This window comes from Carcharhinus amblyrhynchos, chromosome 34, assembly GCF_965287045.1.
Source record: "Carcharhinus amblyrhynchos chromosome 34, sCarAmb.v2.hapA, whole genome shotgun sequence".
In the NCBI taxonomy this organism is placed as follows: domain Eukaryota; kingdom Metazoa; phylum Chordata; class Chondrichthyes; order Carcharhiniformes; family Carcharhinidae; genus Carcharhinus; species Carcharhinus amblyrhynchos.
In genome coordinates, this window is record NC_137357.1 from 16252671 (window position 1) to 16271237 (window position 18567).

The window sequence follows — 18567 nt, forward strand, 5'->3', positions numbered from 1 at the left end:
GCCGAGGCAGTGTGAAGTGTAGACAGAGTCGATGGATGGGAGAATGATTTGCGTGATGGATTGGGCTATATTCACGACCTTCTGTAGTTTCAAAACACAGCCCAAGAGTTGCTTCATATTTTTGCCCTTGGTCGACATGACTGAACAAAACAGCTCTGATCATTTTCACACTGCTGTTGCCAGGACCTTCCGTTGTTCAATTCTGTGCTCCATTTCCAGGTCGAACAACAAATACACTTGAAAAAAAAATTCACTGACTGTATGGAGCCCTTTCAGACATCATGGAAGTCACTATATAAATGCAAATTCTCTATTTCTTAAATATAATCATGTCTCACTTTATAACCATACTTACAACTGATGAATTTGAGTACTTTATTCATGCACCTAATGGAGCATGGAGAATATTAACAAAATATTCGATCGATATTGAAATCATTAGTCAAGGGGTATTGTTTACAGTTTAAAGTCAAATGCTGGAAACAACTAGAAAGATAAATTCTCCACAATCAGTGAACATCTCATCATTTATGTTCCTAAAAATGGGATCACAGAAATTGTCAGTCACCTAATTGAGAAGTAGCAATACGTTTTACCAACAATGATTTAATTACCTGTGCTACCCAGTCAATGTCCCATAACTCATTTACTCATATTCTCTCCCAAGTAATATACTCTTTCGAACCTTTCATCAGTACCTGCAGCTGTGTTACTCAGTGACTTCTTAATCTGATCACAAGTCTGATTTCATGAAATTGGAAACCTGTATTTTGAAGAAGAAAATGACAACCAAGACATAATTTTGGCACATGAAGAGCAATCTCTCAGTCACACAAACTGAAATAACCATTATAGTCAGCGGGATAAAAATATTCATAAGATATATATGTGGTTTACAAGCACCAGTTTATACAACTAACAATAGCCACATAAATCTCACATGATGGCCTACTTGTCGACCAAATGCATTAAATACAATTATCTGAAAATGAGGACAAACATCCTTGAGTCACAGTCACCAGAGTGCACGGTCTGCAAGCGATTCAATCCATCACATTTCATTTTGTGTCTGCTCTGCTGCTGCAGCATGCGAGACCAGGTGGATACCAGTGTGATCCACAGCAACCAAATCTGCACCAACTGTCTATAGCTTGAAGAACCTAGGCTCTGAGTTGATGAGCTGAAGTCTGAGCAGAGAGGATGGGCAGAGTGACCATGGAACTGTGCTGTAGCGAGCCATTCAACTGAGGGGTAAATGGAACAGTGTTGTAGCATGTGACAATACACTTAGAGATATAGGAAATGTTCCCTGCAGCCAAGAGCATGAATCTTAAAGGCTGTGTTGTTGTTTGATAGCAGGAATAAAGATGTCTTCTCAGGCCTGGAGAAGAACTTGAAATGGAGAAGGAAGCATCCAGTTGTCATAGTGCACATGGGGATCAACAACATTGGTAAGATTACATTCTCCTGAGCTCAAAGACTCTTCTAGGAGAAACTGTTTTCAATTCAAGGGGACCCGGCACACGTACTGGGGAAGAAGAAGCTGCACCATTGGGATAATTTTCACCTGAACCACGCTGAGACCAATGTATTGGTGAACTCTGTAATTATGGCTGTGTGGAGGGGTTTTAATAAAATAGCTTGGGGTGGTGGGGGCAGGGTTCACATCAGGGAGATTAATTCAGTTAAAAACAAAGCTCAAGACAATCATGTAGAGTAACTATCCAGGTCATGATAACCAGAATCTTGAAGGAAGGGACATAGTGTGCAAACATACGAGTGTACCAGAAAATAAGGTCAGTGCAGGGGAATGATGGAAAAAGGCAAGTTTATCAGCTCTTTATCTGGATGCCCAGATCATTCAAAGCGAGATGGATGATTGATGGCGGATCAGATGCAAATATATTGTGATGAGGTTTCTGATGATGAATGTTGGGTTTCCCATTATGTCACTGCTGGGGTTCGGCACGTCACACCTTTACTTCACCATGAAATGCAATTCGGGTCTCTCATGGGATTTTCCACTTCAACAGCCATTTCTGCCCAAAGAAAGCAGAAGCAGAAAATCCCCCCCACAGTGATTTGTAGTTAATGATTATTTTGCAAACTGAAAGATGATAATCACAGTGCTCCACGTATATTTTCTAATATATAAGACCTGGATATTGAAATATAGAGGAAAATTACAAAGTTCAGCAATTATACCAAAATACTGGATGGTATCAATTGACTGCAACAGGACAACAATAGGCTTGCAGAGTAGACAGACAGATAGCAAACTTAATTTAAAATAGCAAAGTGAGAGGTGCAGGACAGAGAGGCAATATAAACTTAAAAGAACAGTTCTAAAGATTGCACAGGGAGAGAGAGAGAGAGACGTCAGGGTGGAGACACCTACCTTTTCAAAGGTGATAAGACATATTTCGAAAGTGACCAGCGAAGCTGAAGGGTTCTTTGGTTTCACTAACAGAGGTATTGAGTACAAAAGAAGGAAGATTGTGCTGAATCAATATGAATTCTGGTTCGGCCTCAGCTAAGCTTGTGTTTCAATGTGGTCATCACACTTTAAAAAAGAATGTGAAGGCCCTTGAGAAGATAGAGTAAGTTTACCAGAACGGTTGCAGGGAGAACGGAATTTAATGACAAGGTTAGGTTGCAGAAGCTGGATTGTTCTTCTTTGAGAATAAGAATCTAAAGCTCCAGATAAGATCAAAAGGGAGGTTCTCAGGAAGAACAATGGCAATTCTCCCTTTTGATCTTATCTGGAGCTTTAGATTCTTATTCTCAAAGAATAATGGGCAGGTAAATCTCCCGTTTTCCCCCCATTTTTTGAAATGTACTGCACATGGTGCAATACAGAGGCCATCAAGTGATTCACACCAGTAGAGGGACGGAGTCTAGCCTCACTGGGAAGGCCAGTAGCAGAGTGCTCAGAGGGCCGTTGGAATGTGCCCATTCCCTAGTATATTGGGAGATCGGTTGGCATCATCCCTTCTTACCATGATTGCCAGCCTTCCAATCACCAGCCACAACAACCATCCCCCCGATCAGCAGCCTCCAGATTGCCAGCCCTGACGTCCAATCGCTGGCCCCGTCACTAGTCCCCCCTTCTCTCTTACCACTCTGCCCCCCGGACTGGTTCCACCCTGACTGACCCGCCCTGTGAGCTCCCAACAATGAGGCGTCCCAGAGGGCACTCCCAGTGTGCCAGGCTGGCACTGTTCCCATGCCCCCTGACTTCCCAGGGTCCTCAATGGCGTCTAGTCCCACCAGTGAAGCCACCACGTATGGTCCCCATTGCTCGGGACCAGCTATGATGTTCATTGGTGGCAACCTTCACCAGCGAGATCGGAAGCCGAAGTTAGCCCAGACATTAGAATAGGGAGTTCGCCATTCCCCAGCGCGAGGCTGATCACCCAAACAAAAAAATGACCTGGGAAATTCACAACCTGCGGGCCTCCGGGTTAGAATTCAATCTTTACTGCCCTGCTTACATTTCCTGCCCTGCTCTGCCATTTGACTAGGGTTGTGGGCAGGAAAATCACACCCAACATCTTTATGCAGTGATGATCTGGAACCTGCTGCCAATGAGAGTGATGAAAACAATGATCAATTATTTCAAAAGGAAACTGGATAGGCACTTGAGGGGAATAAACTTGAAATAAAGAAATGGGACTGACTAGAATACTACGGACAGATGGCTTGGACCTGATGGGCCGAATGGCTTCTTTCTATTGTTACAATGTTGGTCCAGAGCAGTAAGTACTTCTTTTTTAATTATGATATCCATAATTTACTCAAAGAATTCAGTCAAATGCACTGTTTAAACAGAAGATTTTTTTAACACACAAGACGCAAACAAAGCAAGTATTGAATTTGACCTTAGATAACTACCTGTATTTTAAAACCAGAATCAACATTTGTTAAATTTAAACAGGCAAATTACAGTCAATTATGAACGACAACTTCCATCTCAAATGGCAGGTACATTTCAGACAGATCCTCCAACCTTGCTCAGCAATAACAATTAACAATTGCAGTCACAAGGTTCTTCATAACTCTGTCTTCATCATAAAGAATTTCAACTCCTCTTCTTCTCGGATGTAGCCTGATCCCAAGCCGGCAGCAGAGCACAACCAATCCAAATTCCACAGGCATGGTCTTAACTAAAAATGGCGCACATTTGCAGAGCCTCCTCATTCTGGATGATGTATCTCTACCAATATTATGTCCAACTAACAGAACGAGATGCACCAATATATCTTTGTTAATTCTCAGATTCTGGATTGAACATCTGTCTTCCTCTGCCGAGCTGCACTGCACCATTGGATTCCTCATCATTTCCAGTGCTCTTTTATATTTTCAACCAGGTTCAGTCTCCCCAGAAGGTTTGGTTTCCAATCTCAGTCTTCTTAGAAACTGGAACTGCCCACTTTCTTTCTGAGTTGACCTTTTTAGTTTCCCATGTCAAGTAAGGTAGGTCTCAAAAATGCAAGCTTTGAAACGATGGACTGCATCACATTGCGCCACAACGACTGAAATGACACAGCAGAGAAGGAAGCTATTCAACCCATGTGTCTACACTGGATCTCTGAAAGGACCAACGAAACAATCTCACTTTGCTACTCATTCCCCATAGCCTTGTAAATTTCTCATTTCAAGTCCTTCCCCGGTTCTCTATCGAAAGTTGCAAATGAATCTCTTTCCACCGTCCTTTGAGATGGTATAGTTTGGTCCCTTAAAATATGCCGAGTACAAGTTTTTCTCATCTCCCCTCCAATTCTTTCACCAGTTTCCTCAAATCAATTACATCTGATGACCAATATTTCAGGTACTAGAAGCAAGTATATCTTATTTTCTCCATTAAAACCATAAATGATTTTGAACACCTCCATTAAATTTAACTTTTGCGACCGTTGCTGATCAAAGGAGAACAACCCCAGGGTCTCTCCATCTAAGGATACCCTGCAACATTGTGATAAATTTACTCTGTACCCTCTTTAAAGTCCTGCATTTCTTCCGAAAGTGAGGAATCCAGAATTTAACATATCAATCCAGTTGGGGTTGAACTATGATTTTTGAAGAGTTGCCAGGAACTTATAAAGCTAAGGATCCCATATCTTTGACACTGTTCCACCTTTAAATATTTGTAGTGTCTCTCTACATGACTTTGTTCTTGTAACCCCACCACTGGTAAAATGATATAGTTACAGACAGGCACTTGCCATTATAAACGTGGTCAACTTGATGGATATGGGAAATACTGTCAACAGGAAGTAAGATTTCATTTGCAGGGAGTATATGCAGATATAATATTTTCATGTTATTTACTGTCTTTAAAGAAGTCGCTGATGATCTCATGATCTTTAAACAATTTAAAGGAAATACCAAAATTGGGTGAAATATCTCTTAATTGAACATTATTTTGTGTAGTAGACAAAGGAAGTGAAGAACAAAACTCATTTATAATCATGTCAATCAGTAAAAATGCAGGCAGCAGGTATTAAATTCCAGACGTATCAATTCTAATGAGAGGTAGAGTCCGACAGCACAGAAAAGGTCCTTCAGCCCATGGCGTCTGCGCCAGTCAAAAAGCAACCGTCGCAAAAGCTAATCCCATTTTCCTTTTATGTCTTGGCACTGCAAATGTACATCTAAACATTTCTTAAATGGTATGAGGATCTTTGCCTCCACCACCCTTTCAGAAAATAAGTTCCAAACTCCCACCATCCTCTGGATGGAAATCTTAAACATAGCTTCGAAAATTTTTTCCTTACATCCCCTCACATTAAATCTGCGCAATCATTGATCACTCCACCAAGAGCAAAGGTTTCTTCCTGTCTGGCGATACCCCTCATAAATTTATACACCTCAATCATGTCCCCCCTCAGTCTCCTCCCTCACACCAAGTCGCTTTGGCAACATATTTAACTCCCTGGATAACCCACAAAATGGCAAGAAGTGTGAAATTGATTGGAGCAAAGAATTCAAGCACTAAAATCATCAGTGTGCCATGAAGAAGTTTGCAGCTACCAGTGGCAACCTTTGCATCCCTAATTTTGAGCTCTTGATTAAACAGCCTAAGGTCTCGCTAATAATGACTATAATTTTATTAGAGGCTGTCATTTTTGAGTTTGGAGATTTCTGACTCGGTCTTCCACCTCAGGAAACCTAACAGGTTTCAGAAAGGCACCACTCCCTCATCTCAGAGTTTGAATTAACTAAGTTGGACTTCAAAATACAATGCAGCATCTGCGGCACTTGGACAAAAAAAACACTATTTTACCATAATCTGAAAAAGTTCTGACACAGATTCAAAGTAAGCAGTCTGCAGTTCGACAAAGCTCAGATACTCTTTCTGAAATGGTTGCCAAGGCTCTGGAGAGAAGCAGGAGTATGTTTTCAAAGAGTGTGAAAGTGTATATAGCAGAAAGTGTGTTTGAAAACTCAGTAAATAAAATACATATCGATTTGACCTAAAAAGTAATCTATTTTACTGACTGCCACCAACACTAGCAATAAAGAAAAATCATGTAACACAGTTTTGTAGATAATATGACCATATATCACAGACACTTAGGAAAGCACTCGAGTGATCTATCATTTGATACTGTAACTGCGAAGGTGCAAAATTTTATAAACTTACTTGAACTGTAACTTTTCTATTTTCTTTCACCAATGTTTTTTTGTTTAGCTGGGCAATATTCATAAATCAAGCAAAGAAAGTGACCACACATACAGCAGCTACAGGGTTGACCACCACAACAACAGTAGAATTTCACCTGCTAGACATTCTAAGCTGATTGCTCAAATGAGAACAATCTTGCCTTGAGCGCTGAAATCTACTGAAGCAGTTCAACAGTGAATTAGCGTCAGCTGGTGTGCAGAAAGCAATACTTAATCAGTCAATTCATCATAACCTTTCACTAGGGGAGAGGATGGAAACAGAGAAAATGAGACCTACACATCTGTAAGGGGTATACACGGTATCTGACACGAAATACCGCACTAATTCCGGTCTGCGTTATGAACAATTTTGTGAGAATTCACTTTGAAGACGCTTTAGATTGTGGCAAGGTTCCAGAAACAATAAAAACTTAAAAATGTGACAACTTTACCCTGATTATACAACTTTGGTATCTTTATATTAAAAGCAGTTGCTGCCTCTTATGGATGGTTCTCACCATGTTGCAGAAGCCAATAATGAGTAAATATGTCAAGGTTATCAAAATGAGTTAGTGCGGTAAACTTGTAGCTAGCCACTCTAAGTGTTCAGCTCAAATGGCGGTACCACGTATGAAAAACTTTCGGCAACACATGAAGCGACATCAGAAAAGAGAAGTAGGCAAGTATTCCTATGGCAGGCACAGCCACAGGGATTGTAAATAATATTAATGAAAACAAAGTATCTTGGACAGTATGAAAGGGCTGAAAAGAAACAAACAAGAAAGTATAAAATACAGTGAAGAACACTGAGGTAGAAAGCAGAAACAAAATGAAAACATTCATCAGAAATTGAATTGGACCAGCCTATAGAGGTATCTCTTCTGACTACAAGACCAGGTCACAGGTTGGGAATTACGAGTAACTCAGCACCTGACCCTCCCAAGGCCTTCCCATAAAGCACAAATAGCTGCAACGAAACACTCCCCGACATGACTGCAGCTCCAACAACACTGAAGAAGCCTGACACCATCTAGGACAAAGCACCCTGCTCAATCAGCTTGCCCTCCGCCACCTTAAACACTCAGTCCTTCCACCACAAACACACAGTGGCAGCAGCATGTACCATCTACAACATGCACTGCAGTAACTTCCAAAGCTCCCTTCGACAGTACCTTTGAAATCTGTGACTTTATCCATCCAGACGAAAAAGGGCAGCAGACACATGCGAACACCACCACCACCTGCAGGTTCCTCTCCAAGCCACATGCCTTCCTGACTTGGAATTATATTGCTGTTCCTTCACTACTGATGAATTAAAATCCAGGTGTCCATATTAATGCATTTTGAAGTTGTCAACAAACAATGATTGGCAGATGCTGATACTTGTGAACTCTCAGGTATTCCTTGTCCAATTCAGGTACCAGAATGCAATGACATAATATCAATTATGACTACAAATAATCCTCGCAGTTTGGCCATTTTGTGCCTGATCTTTGCTTCTGTTCATGAATCGTGCAAGGAAACCAATAGCCATGAGGAGCCATTCTTTTAATTCAGGTAAAGGTGATGCCAATGCATACATCTTAATGAATGCATCATATTGGCTGCTTGACAAGTTGACAGTGACCCCACGTTCCTGATCACTGACCAGATGAACATTAATGGAATACATCAATAACTCAGGAATTTAAGGGAACTCAGTATTATGATGAAATTGGACAGCCCTGTTAATATATTGTCAGTATTCAGTGGACAAGGTGTGGAGAAGTTGGTCCCCACCGTGGAACACATCAATCATCTGCTGGATAAATCTGCCGACTGTAAATTGCCTTAGATTGAAAATATTCCCAACTGTTACCCAAAACAAGGAAGAGGCATGAAAATTGATGGCTGTCTTTCACAACAAGTGCAATCCCTTCGTTGTCTGCCTTTGTACTTGCACAAGTGCCTTCTTGATAAATATGAGGCTCCAATGTCATCCATGACTCAGCTGGTCACACTCTTGCCTCTGAGTCAGAAGGTTGGGAATTTTTGATCCATTCTGGAAACTTGAGCACAAAATTCCTAATATTCTGGAGCAGGACTGAGGGATTGCTGCACTTGCAGAGGTATCACCTCTCAGGCAAGATATAAAACCAAGGCTCTCTCTTTGGTGGAAAAGTCCCACATGCTATTTTGAAGAACAGCTGAGCAGTTATTCTTGGTGTCCTACTCAATCTTTATCTTTCAGTCAACATCACAGAAACAGAATACATGGTCAACACCACATTGCTGTTTTGCAAAGCTTGCTACATGTAAATTAATAGCCATCTGTGCAACGTTGCAACTGTCACTCCATTTCAAACGTACTTTGTTGGCTGTAAAACGCTTTGGACAATGTGAAGTCATGAAAGACACTTTTTAAACTTCAAATCTTCTTTGTCCTTTTTTCCCAATTGCTTTTCCTTGCCAATATGATCTATAGGGTTTACTTGGTCCGATACTATGACAACTCAGGTCATGCAAATACAGGCAGTCATCTCTGATGTAGTTTTCTGTCTTCAACATCTTTTCTAAATCGAGAATGGAGCACCGACTTTAACAGTCATAACTTACAGTAAATTGCAAAAAGATGAATGAAATAGCCCACCTTTAGTAAAACAATTCCTGGGAGGCTTTGTTGCTGGCCGACAGTGCTGACTTAAAATGGACAAAATTCATGGAGCTTCATTGGAGAGCAAGGAAATAGCCAAACGTTTAAAATAAATGTGCTGCCATCAGAACTCAACTCTTGTGATCAGCAGATCTGAGGATGTTCTATTACTGGCCTGTGCTGAGTGGGTGATGTCAGCCAAAGCAACACTGGGTCAAATTAGATTGTTAGTTTTTTCTGCGCTCAAGAAGAGGGAAAAAAAAATCACTATTCTGTGATGTCTGCTGGAAGGTGTGAATTTATGGGCATTTGGTGAGAATATCATTAGCCTTTGCGATCTCTCCACAACTGCTCAGTCTACCAACATTAACTGTTCAACCTTACACAAAGAATAACCTCTTGTGCAACCTGCTGGGAAACATATGGCCATTTTGGCTCTGTCAATTGCACATTCCCACAAGAAAAAAAATGCATCTGTTGCCCAAATTTGTTTTATTCTCCTTCAGCTGACATATCAGTGTGCACAGAACTCTTCCCTCTACCAAATTCAACTGTTCTGTGAAGAAAAGTTCAAAGAAGTTCAGATCAAAATGAAATGAAAAATAATGAGAAAAGTATTTTGCACTTCCCATCATCATGCAACCACATTAACAACAACTTACACTATTCTAGCATCATTAATGGAGGAAAACATCAATTGGCACTCGAGTTAGGTACATTCCTAATACATTGGTCAGTTGAAAGTATGAGAAAAGCTTGAGCATGAGCACCTAATGAGGCAGTTTGTCTACTGTAGCCAAAGCACTGGTCATTTGCCCACAAAACTGTGTTACGTCCCAGGACCTAATGAGGTGAAAATGATTGGAAAACAAAGCTGACAAAAGTGGCTCAGCCATTTTCAGAAAGACAAATACACCTAACACATTGATAGGCAAAAACATGTTTGGGAAGATTCTCCTGCCCTTTCCCTGCATTTGATTTGATTTGATTTATTATTGTCACATGTGTTAGTATACAGTGGAAAGTATTGTTTCTTGCGTGCTATCGTGACAATTTCTTCCTCTGTCATCACGTCCAGGTAGCATTATCTCCTTGGTAAAGATGGATGCAAAGTATAATTTAATCCCTCAGCAATTCCCCCAGCCTCCATGTGTAAATTCTTTTTGAGGTCCCTCATCAGCCTTAGTCCTCCTTTTACTATTTACATGCCAATATAAGACGTTGGGATTCTCCTTTCTGTTGGCTGCCAGTCTTCTCTCACAATCCCTCTTCACTTCTCTGACATGCTTTTTCACTGTCCCCCTGAGCCTTCTGTATTCCTTCTGCTTCTCAACTGTAAGTTCAATCTGACACTGGTCATAATCACACCTTTTCTTGTTTATTTTAATTTCCATCTCCTTTTTCACTCAAACAGCTCTGGATTTGTGTGCCCTAGCTTGCCCTTTTGAGGAAACATATGTTGACTGTGACCAAACCATTTTGTTTTTGAAGATTGTCCATTGTTCAGCTAGGTTTTCCTGCCAACCTTTCATTCCAGTCGAGCTGACCCAGCTCCATTCTTGCTCCATTGAAATCAGCTCTCCTCCAGTTAATGGTCCTGAGTATTGTCTTTCTCTTTAATCCAAAACTTTCAGATACAATCACTGTCTCCTAGATGTTCCCCCACTGACGTTGTTCATTCCGAATGTAATTCTCATCATGATCTTCTTCTCGGATTAATTGGTCCCCAATCAGCAGTGCAGTTGCTGTCAACTGTAATCAGCCAAATCCTTGCTCCAACATAGTTCACCTTTAACCTGAACTACTTGGCCCAGCTCTTTTCCAAGAACCAAGTGAAACAGTGTATCCTTCCTTACTGGACTGGACACATACTGCTCTGGAAAACCTTCCTGAACACAATCTAATAACCTTTGCCCCACTCCATTACCATATCCCAGTCCACAATGGAGCAATCCCCTATTATAACCACTCAATAATGTTGCATCTCTCTGCAATTTCCCTGAAGATTTGTTCTTCTACATCCTTCTCACTAGTTGACAGTCTGTAGACTACACCAAGGAATGGAATTTCACCTTTTTTGTCCCTTAGCTCTCGCCAAATAGATTCTGGCCCTCCGTGACATCCTCTTGATCCAGCATTGCAATGTTCTCCTTAACCATTACCACCACCCCTCCTCCTCTTCTTTTCCGATCTTTTATGAGCACCTTGGAGCTCAGAATATTTAACATTCAGTCCTGCCCTTCCTTGAGCCAGGTCTCTGTCATCATCACAACATCATTTTCCACATGGCAATCTGCACCTGTAATTCCTCAATCTTATTTATTATACTCAGTACAATCACAGGTACGTCCGCTAGCTCTGAACGAAACTTTATTACTTTCTCCCTTACTCCTACTCCACCAACGAGCTCACTATTCTCTATACTCGTGATATCTGTCTCTCCCAGTGTTTTGTATGGACTGGTATACCTCTCTAGTATTCTCTCATAGTTCCCGCACCCCTGCCAAGTTAGTTTAAAGCCCTCCCAACAGCACGAGCAAAACACACCACAAGGAACTCAGTCCTTGCTCTGTTCAGGTGCAACCCTTCCAGTTTGTACAGGTGTCATCTTCCCAGCGCCACACCTAACACTTTAAAGCCCTTCCAAATCTCACGATTTGTTTTCACTCACTCAGCAAAGGCCAGTTTCGAGCAATTGAATGGTGCACCACCTCCCCAATTACTAGCTAAGCGATATTGGACTCAAGCCTCGGTTCCAGTTATCTACTCCTATCCAGGCTGCCTCCTTGCTGGTCCACGACTCACAGCTAAATGGGAAATCATCTAATCAGGAAAGGCCATAGAATTTCTTTGATGCATCCTATTTCGGCATCAAGCTTGCCTGGTTAGTAAACAGATGGGGTCCGACTTATAAGATTGCTGAACTAAAAAGTACCAAGTGTACCTCAGATTACTCTGGAAGGAAAAGGTATCTCAAACATTTGAGGGGGCAAAGGAGAAGCTAGCTGTTTCGTACTGCGATATGCAGTCACAATAAGTGGTATTCATAACTGGTATTCACCATGAACAGAATGTTGCCACCAAAATGAAAGTGTGCATATTACGCAGATGAGTCGTGGTATATCAATTTCAGTGCAAGTGTGATGCTAGCTATGTCGGCTGTATGTCCCAAAGATTGGCAGGTTGTACCAAACAATTGTTACAACGATAGTGGAAAAACTTCGAATTCTAGAAGAAATGATGGATTCAAAACAAAAAGCCTGAGTTGTTTATTGTTTAAAAATGGTCATGTGACACCGAAGATGGCTGATAAATTCACCATTAGCCACCAATGGGAATGACTGCAGGGCATCTCTATGGAACAATGGGACAACTTTCTTGTGCTTCCAGACAGTTCAAGGCATTTCTAACACACAATCGAAGATTGATTATCATCTCTGAAAGACAAAGAGACAAGAACGACCATCCCCTCTCTAGGTTCTTGGCAATAATGGCCTATGATGTATAATGGCCGAGACAGATAAGGTAGAATATATATCTGGGGGTTAAAAGCTTGGCTACCTGGCTGTTAAACACATTCTTCTCACAATCTTCTGGGACTCTCTCTCTCGTATTCTCTTATCTGCAAATTGGTCTGAGTGTGCGTCCTGAGGAACTGCAGCTAGGAGTTACTACACACACTTAAGGAAATACAGTGGCTGGAAAAAGGAACTCAAATCTCTCAATTGGACTACTGGACACCTGAACGATGGAATCAATTATTCGTCAGCAGAAGCCAACTTTACTGAAAAGAATCACTTGGCCTGCAACTCGTCATTATCTACTCCTCATAACTCAAGGACTTGCATACAAGGTTTTATTTATGTTTACTTCTAATCCATATGAACATAGATGCATCTGCTTTACCATTTCTCCTTACCTTATTTCCAATAGTTAATGAACTAACTCTACCTTAACTCAAGAAGGTCTGGTTGAATTTGCTTCTTTTTAAACCTAACTATTGGGTCTGGGAAAGTTATCCAAGGGAAAGAAAACCTTGTTAAATTAAACCTTTGGTACTACCAGGGCAGGGTGGGTTGAATAAAGACACAGAGCCCTTCATCCCTCCTGCCCAATTTGTGATAATTAGGGGATATCCCGGTTGGACAGTGGCAAATTGAGGGATATCATCCGGATCAATAACTTTTGGGAAACACCACCTGGTGCTGATTATATCACAGTATGTCCTTTGTGCTGGTTGCAACAGGCGAAGTGCAGACTGTAACCAACCAGCCTGTGCTTGCAAAACGCAAAATAGTGTCAAACATCAGATGTGATTTCATGATTCGACAACATTTACGAAATAATCCTCGGTGTGCTCAGCACATTGTATACTGGAATATTAATCCACAGGGCCCTGTTCTTGGCAGACAAAGATCATTTACTCACCCCGTGCCTGTTTCAGCTAAACAAAGAAAAAGAGCTATTTGTTGAATCATTCCACTGAGCAATGCCTGGACCAATCAATTTGCCTAGTTTGAGTTCCAAACCATGCTTGGCAGTTTACAATCAGTCACCATCAACTGGTACATTCTCTATGGCAATGTTTCTATCAATCTGAGTGCACTTGCCAATCAATCTGCACCCTGTTCTCAAATATTTTAAACTTAATACTTCCCCAGAAGCTGGTATTGTTCGAATTGTCCTGATGAATGCAATAACTCTGTACTCCCAAACCATTAATTAGGTTACCGTTAAGTTTCCATAAAATTTATTTGCAACATTGCAAACATGAGATCTTCCATGAACATGCATAATCAAGCAGCATAACAGAATGTATTTTTCCTGTAATAGTAATGAAGTGCAACTTTTTTCTAATACAACAGTAAATGAATACAACTGTAAATGATTGACTGGTTTTTTGATAATTTAACTGTCCCCAAATTGTCACAGCCAAACCTATGTTTATGTCCAGGTAACAAGTGCAGATACCCCAAGTTGTGAAGCAAAAAACTGAAGGAAATCATGCTCAAGAACTCTATGAGAGAAAAACTTCTTGCAGGCATTTTAATTTCACTATTTTCTTTCAACTTTGTATTTACTGGGATTTTACTCTCGGCAAAACATTATCTGCCTTTCCCCACAACAGGATTCAAAACCATGCTGGAATTTTGGAGCAAGGTACCAGAAGATTAAAATATGACATAATTATTTCAAAAAAACTCTTTTCTGTGAACTTCCTTTGAAATCTTTTGCCCTCATTATACAAAGTTACAATTGTGGCATGACTCATGTTTGCTTGCGTGTGGTTCTGTGTCATCTGACATCTTTTGGTATTTGTCCTAAAGAGCAATAGGAAATGCAATTATTATTGTTCGCCATCAAAATGTTATTATACATGCTTAAGAAATCAAATGAAGTTGCAAGTGAAACAGCTGTTACATGTTACAATTGATCCTGTTAGCTCTGTGGTGGCACTCCACCCAGATCGATGCTATTATCTTCATGAAGGGCTACCTTCACATAGCAGTTCAACAACTCATTTAAGAACACATGTACCACTCAGAGGCAGGGCTAACAAGGAAAAGAGCAATGATTCTGTCTAGTAACAACTACTGATCTGTAATTTCACATCGACTACGTTAAACACTGGACTTTTACAAGTATTCAATATACACAAAATGCTGCATAAGGAGTTAAAATAAATCCCATAAAATAGTCATTTAAAAAAGCCAGAACACAACTGCAGGGGTCCAAAAACAATTTCATTTGGAGCTTCAATCTTAAATGTGTTTATTGTAAGGGGATAATGGTTTCTTGCAAATGATTAAAACATATTACTTTATTTACTATATTCAGATGCTACCATAAACTTTCAGAGTCAAACTTGAGCAGTAATTTGAATCCAAAGCTTAAAGTTTTAAAAATCAATACCTGATCTCTATTATTATTCAGATGAGAAGACAATGCCACGTGACAAATTATTCTTTATTTTTTCCCTGCAGCTGACACTAAGATGTTCTGTGTCTTACATGCCTAATTAATTCAGACAAAATTGTTACACTTTTCGTATAGGTTTATCGAATAATAATCTGCAGATGATTAGTGAAGAGAATCCAAGCATAATCTACACAACAACAAATTGGAAAGAGTAAGTTACAAAGATGAACGCAGTGAATCTGTTATTCTATTGCCATCTACTGTTGCACTGTTCCCCCTATAATCCTTCCCTTCTATTCATTTATCATTCATTGTATTTTTTAAAAAGACTTGGGGAAGTAAACCAGCTTCCACAGTTGTTGATTTTAAACTGACATGCTCGTATCACTCCAAGGTTAATGGAATATAAGTTTGTGTTGGTGATTGCTAATATTCTAGTATATAAAGAAATATGTCCATGAACCTGTCCACTTTCTTTGAACTGACTGGTCACTGATAATTGAAAGATGGCATGGTTAGCAAGGACCAATCACGAGAATATGGACTACAACCAGAAGAAAGAGATTCACTTATTGTCAAGTTCAGAAGTGCAGTCCAACTCCCCATCCAAAGTCAGATTTAAAACTTGCTCCGAACACTGGCTCAGTCCCAACTTTCTGGATGTCCACAGCCCTTGTTCGAGGATCCAACTTTTCTTCAGCAGTGTAAATTAGAATGTTCGTAACTCCCTACTACCAGCGCTATACCCCATTCCAGTCACATATCGACCAATAAAGATCTCCCAACATGTGTAGCAAAAAAGATCTCCCAACCTGTGTCGCCCCTGGCCGAGTCTGCTTCGCATTGGAAGCCCCAAGCCCGGCTCCAGTGTCAGCTCAGCCCAAAACCTTTCACCCACAGGTGAAAGATCAACTTGGATGAACATCACAAAACACAGCTAAGGGGTGGACATGCAGAAAATGCAACCTTGAAACATGACACTTGAATGTTTAGTGAATGGTTTAGTGTCAAATTTTAATTAATCAAATCAAGTATATTTAAATTGTATCTGTAATATAAGGAATGAAATACTGCTGGAAGAGAAAACAACATGGTTTATATAATTGTCGACAAGCAAATAGAAAATAATTTCTGTACACTTTGAAGACAATTGCACCACTCTGTGGTACAATAAAGACAAGGCTTACTGTAAATTAGAATCCACTTTTGTGAATTTAAATACTTCCTGTTCCAAAGTGTTATTTTAATCCAAGTACAGCCAACTGTGGTTCAATTCTACAACCCTTGAATTCCATATTACGCTTTTCCTTTCTCGTCTCAAAAAATATTACTTTTCATCAAGGTACGTTCACTCCAGTTAAGTTAAAATCTTACACGAGCAAAACGAGTAATGCTGCTTTTGTTAGCATGTACCTCCTCAGCTTGGACAAATTGGACGCTTGGTTCTCTCCATTCTTGGCTTAGAAGTCTTCGGAACTGGCGACATCTTGGTATGACAGTGCAGGCCACATTTCCCAAATCTGGATAAATCACCAGGAGGTTGTCACTGAACAGACAAAAGAAAATACGAATGAGCATAATTTCCAACAGAATACAACCTGCAGAATTGTGGAATTCGCTGAAATATTAAATTCAGATAAATGCAATCTTTCATTTTTATCAGCAATCCTGTCACAGTAGAAATCCCACAACAGATTAATAAACAGACAACTGATCTTTGGTCTGACAATCCAGCTGGTTACAATCAGGTATCACTGGAAATAGCACAAATTGCCTATGGCATTGGGCAGGTAAAGATGTAAAACTCCCAGCCAAGGTTTCCAGTTAAGCAACAAGCTGTCCACTATTGCTCCTCAGCTCAGATGCTGAAGGCCTGCCAGGAGAAGGCACACTTGGGCTATATCAGTAACTATGGAACATAGGAACCCTAAAAATAGAATCACCATGTAGGGTCGGTTTGGTTCTGGGCCTAGAACCCCAGAGGTTCTAAGCTCACACTAAGACCTGAGCAGAAAAGAGATGCTAATATTGCAGTCCTCTGCAAATAAAAACACAGCCAAAATAGCTTGCTGCCGATGTCCTCAGCTGCACATCTTGCTGACCTACATTGGTCTCAGGTTTCTCAACACATAATCAAAGACTTCCTGCAGTGTAGAAGAGGCCTTTCAGCCCAGAGTCTGCATTGAGACTCTCTGACAGAATATCTTATTCAGGTTGTTTGCCCCGCCCTATCCCATAGCCCCACACATTTCCCTGCACATCTTGGGGCACTGGGGGGCAATTTAGCATGGCCAATTCTCCTAACTTGTACATCTTCAGACTGTGGGAGGGAACGCACACAGATACAGGGAGAACGTGCAAAACTCCACAGTCACCCCAGGCCAAAATTGAACCCAGGTCCCCGGTACTGTGAAGCAGCAATGCTAACCAGTGTGCCACTGTGCCACCCACAGCTTCAACTTCAAAATCCTCAATCTTGTTTTTAAATCACTCTAACGCATCTCAGTCCTTATCTCTGTAACATCCTCCAGCCCTACAACCCTCCGAGATCTCTGCACTTCTCCAACTCTGAACTACTTGCAGCTGCCATAGACCGAAGCTCTGGAATTCTCTCCCGAAACTTCTCCACCAATGCCATCCTCGAAGATGGTCCTTGAATCTATCTCTTTGATCAAGCTTCTAGTCAATTGGTCTTGTATACCCTTGCGTTACTCGGTGTCAAATTTTGGCCCAAAATGCTCCTGTAAAGTATCTCAGGCTACTTAACCATGTTAAAGGCATAACATAAATCTAACATGACATTCTTGTGGGAATGTTTTGTTGCCAGAAGTCCACTGAGCCTCTGGAAAATTAATATAAGAACCTATTCTCTTTGTTTATGTGGGGATAAAAGAGCCGACTGCACTACTTGCACAGTGTCAGAACTCTTCTAATTTGCTGATCACCACTTTCCCCTCAGACAATGTCACCAAATGACAAATTGCCAGCCCTTCATTTTCACTGTGTTTTGCGAAGTGTATTGCTGACTGGCATGTTTAAAGCAGAGAGACACATTAATGGTGCTTCCAGACTTTTTTACACAATGGAATTAAGCAATTAAGAGTTATGGTGAGCGGGTGGATAAGTGGAGCTAAGTCCACAAAAAGATCAGCCATGATCTTATTGAATGGCAGAGCAGGCTCGTGGAGCCAGTTGGCTTACTCCTGCTCCTGGTTCTTATGTTCTTGCAAGCCATTGCAGAACAATGATAAAATATTTCAAATCCTCAAGAATTATTGTGCACAATAATTACAAAACACAAAAAGATGGTGGGATGAGAAAGTTTAGAGTGTTATGAAGAAACTTCACTG

The 18567-nt window shown here is 40.7% G+C and overlaps 1 protein-coding gene across 7 annotated transcripts in view; it reads right to left on the reverse strand.

Moving 5' to 3' along the window:
* pebp4 (phosphatidylethanolamine binding protein 4) overlaps nt 1–18567 on the reverse strand; it is a 417145-nt gene that overhangs the window by 371683 nt on the left and 26895 nt on the right. For all 7 annotated transcript variants that reach the window (XM_080217125.1, XM_080217127.1, XM_080217120.1 and 4 more), the window contains one exon: nt 16631–16763. In XM_080217125.1, coding sequence (XP_080073251.1) covers nt 16631–16763 — 133 coding nt within the window. The remainder of the gene's footprint in view (nt 1–16630; nt 16764–18567) is intronic.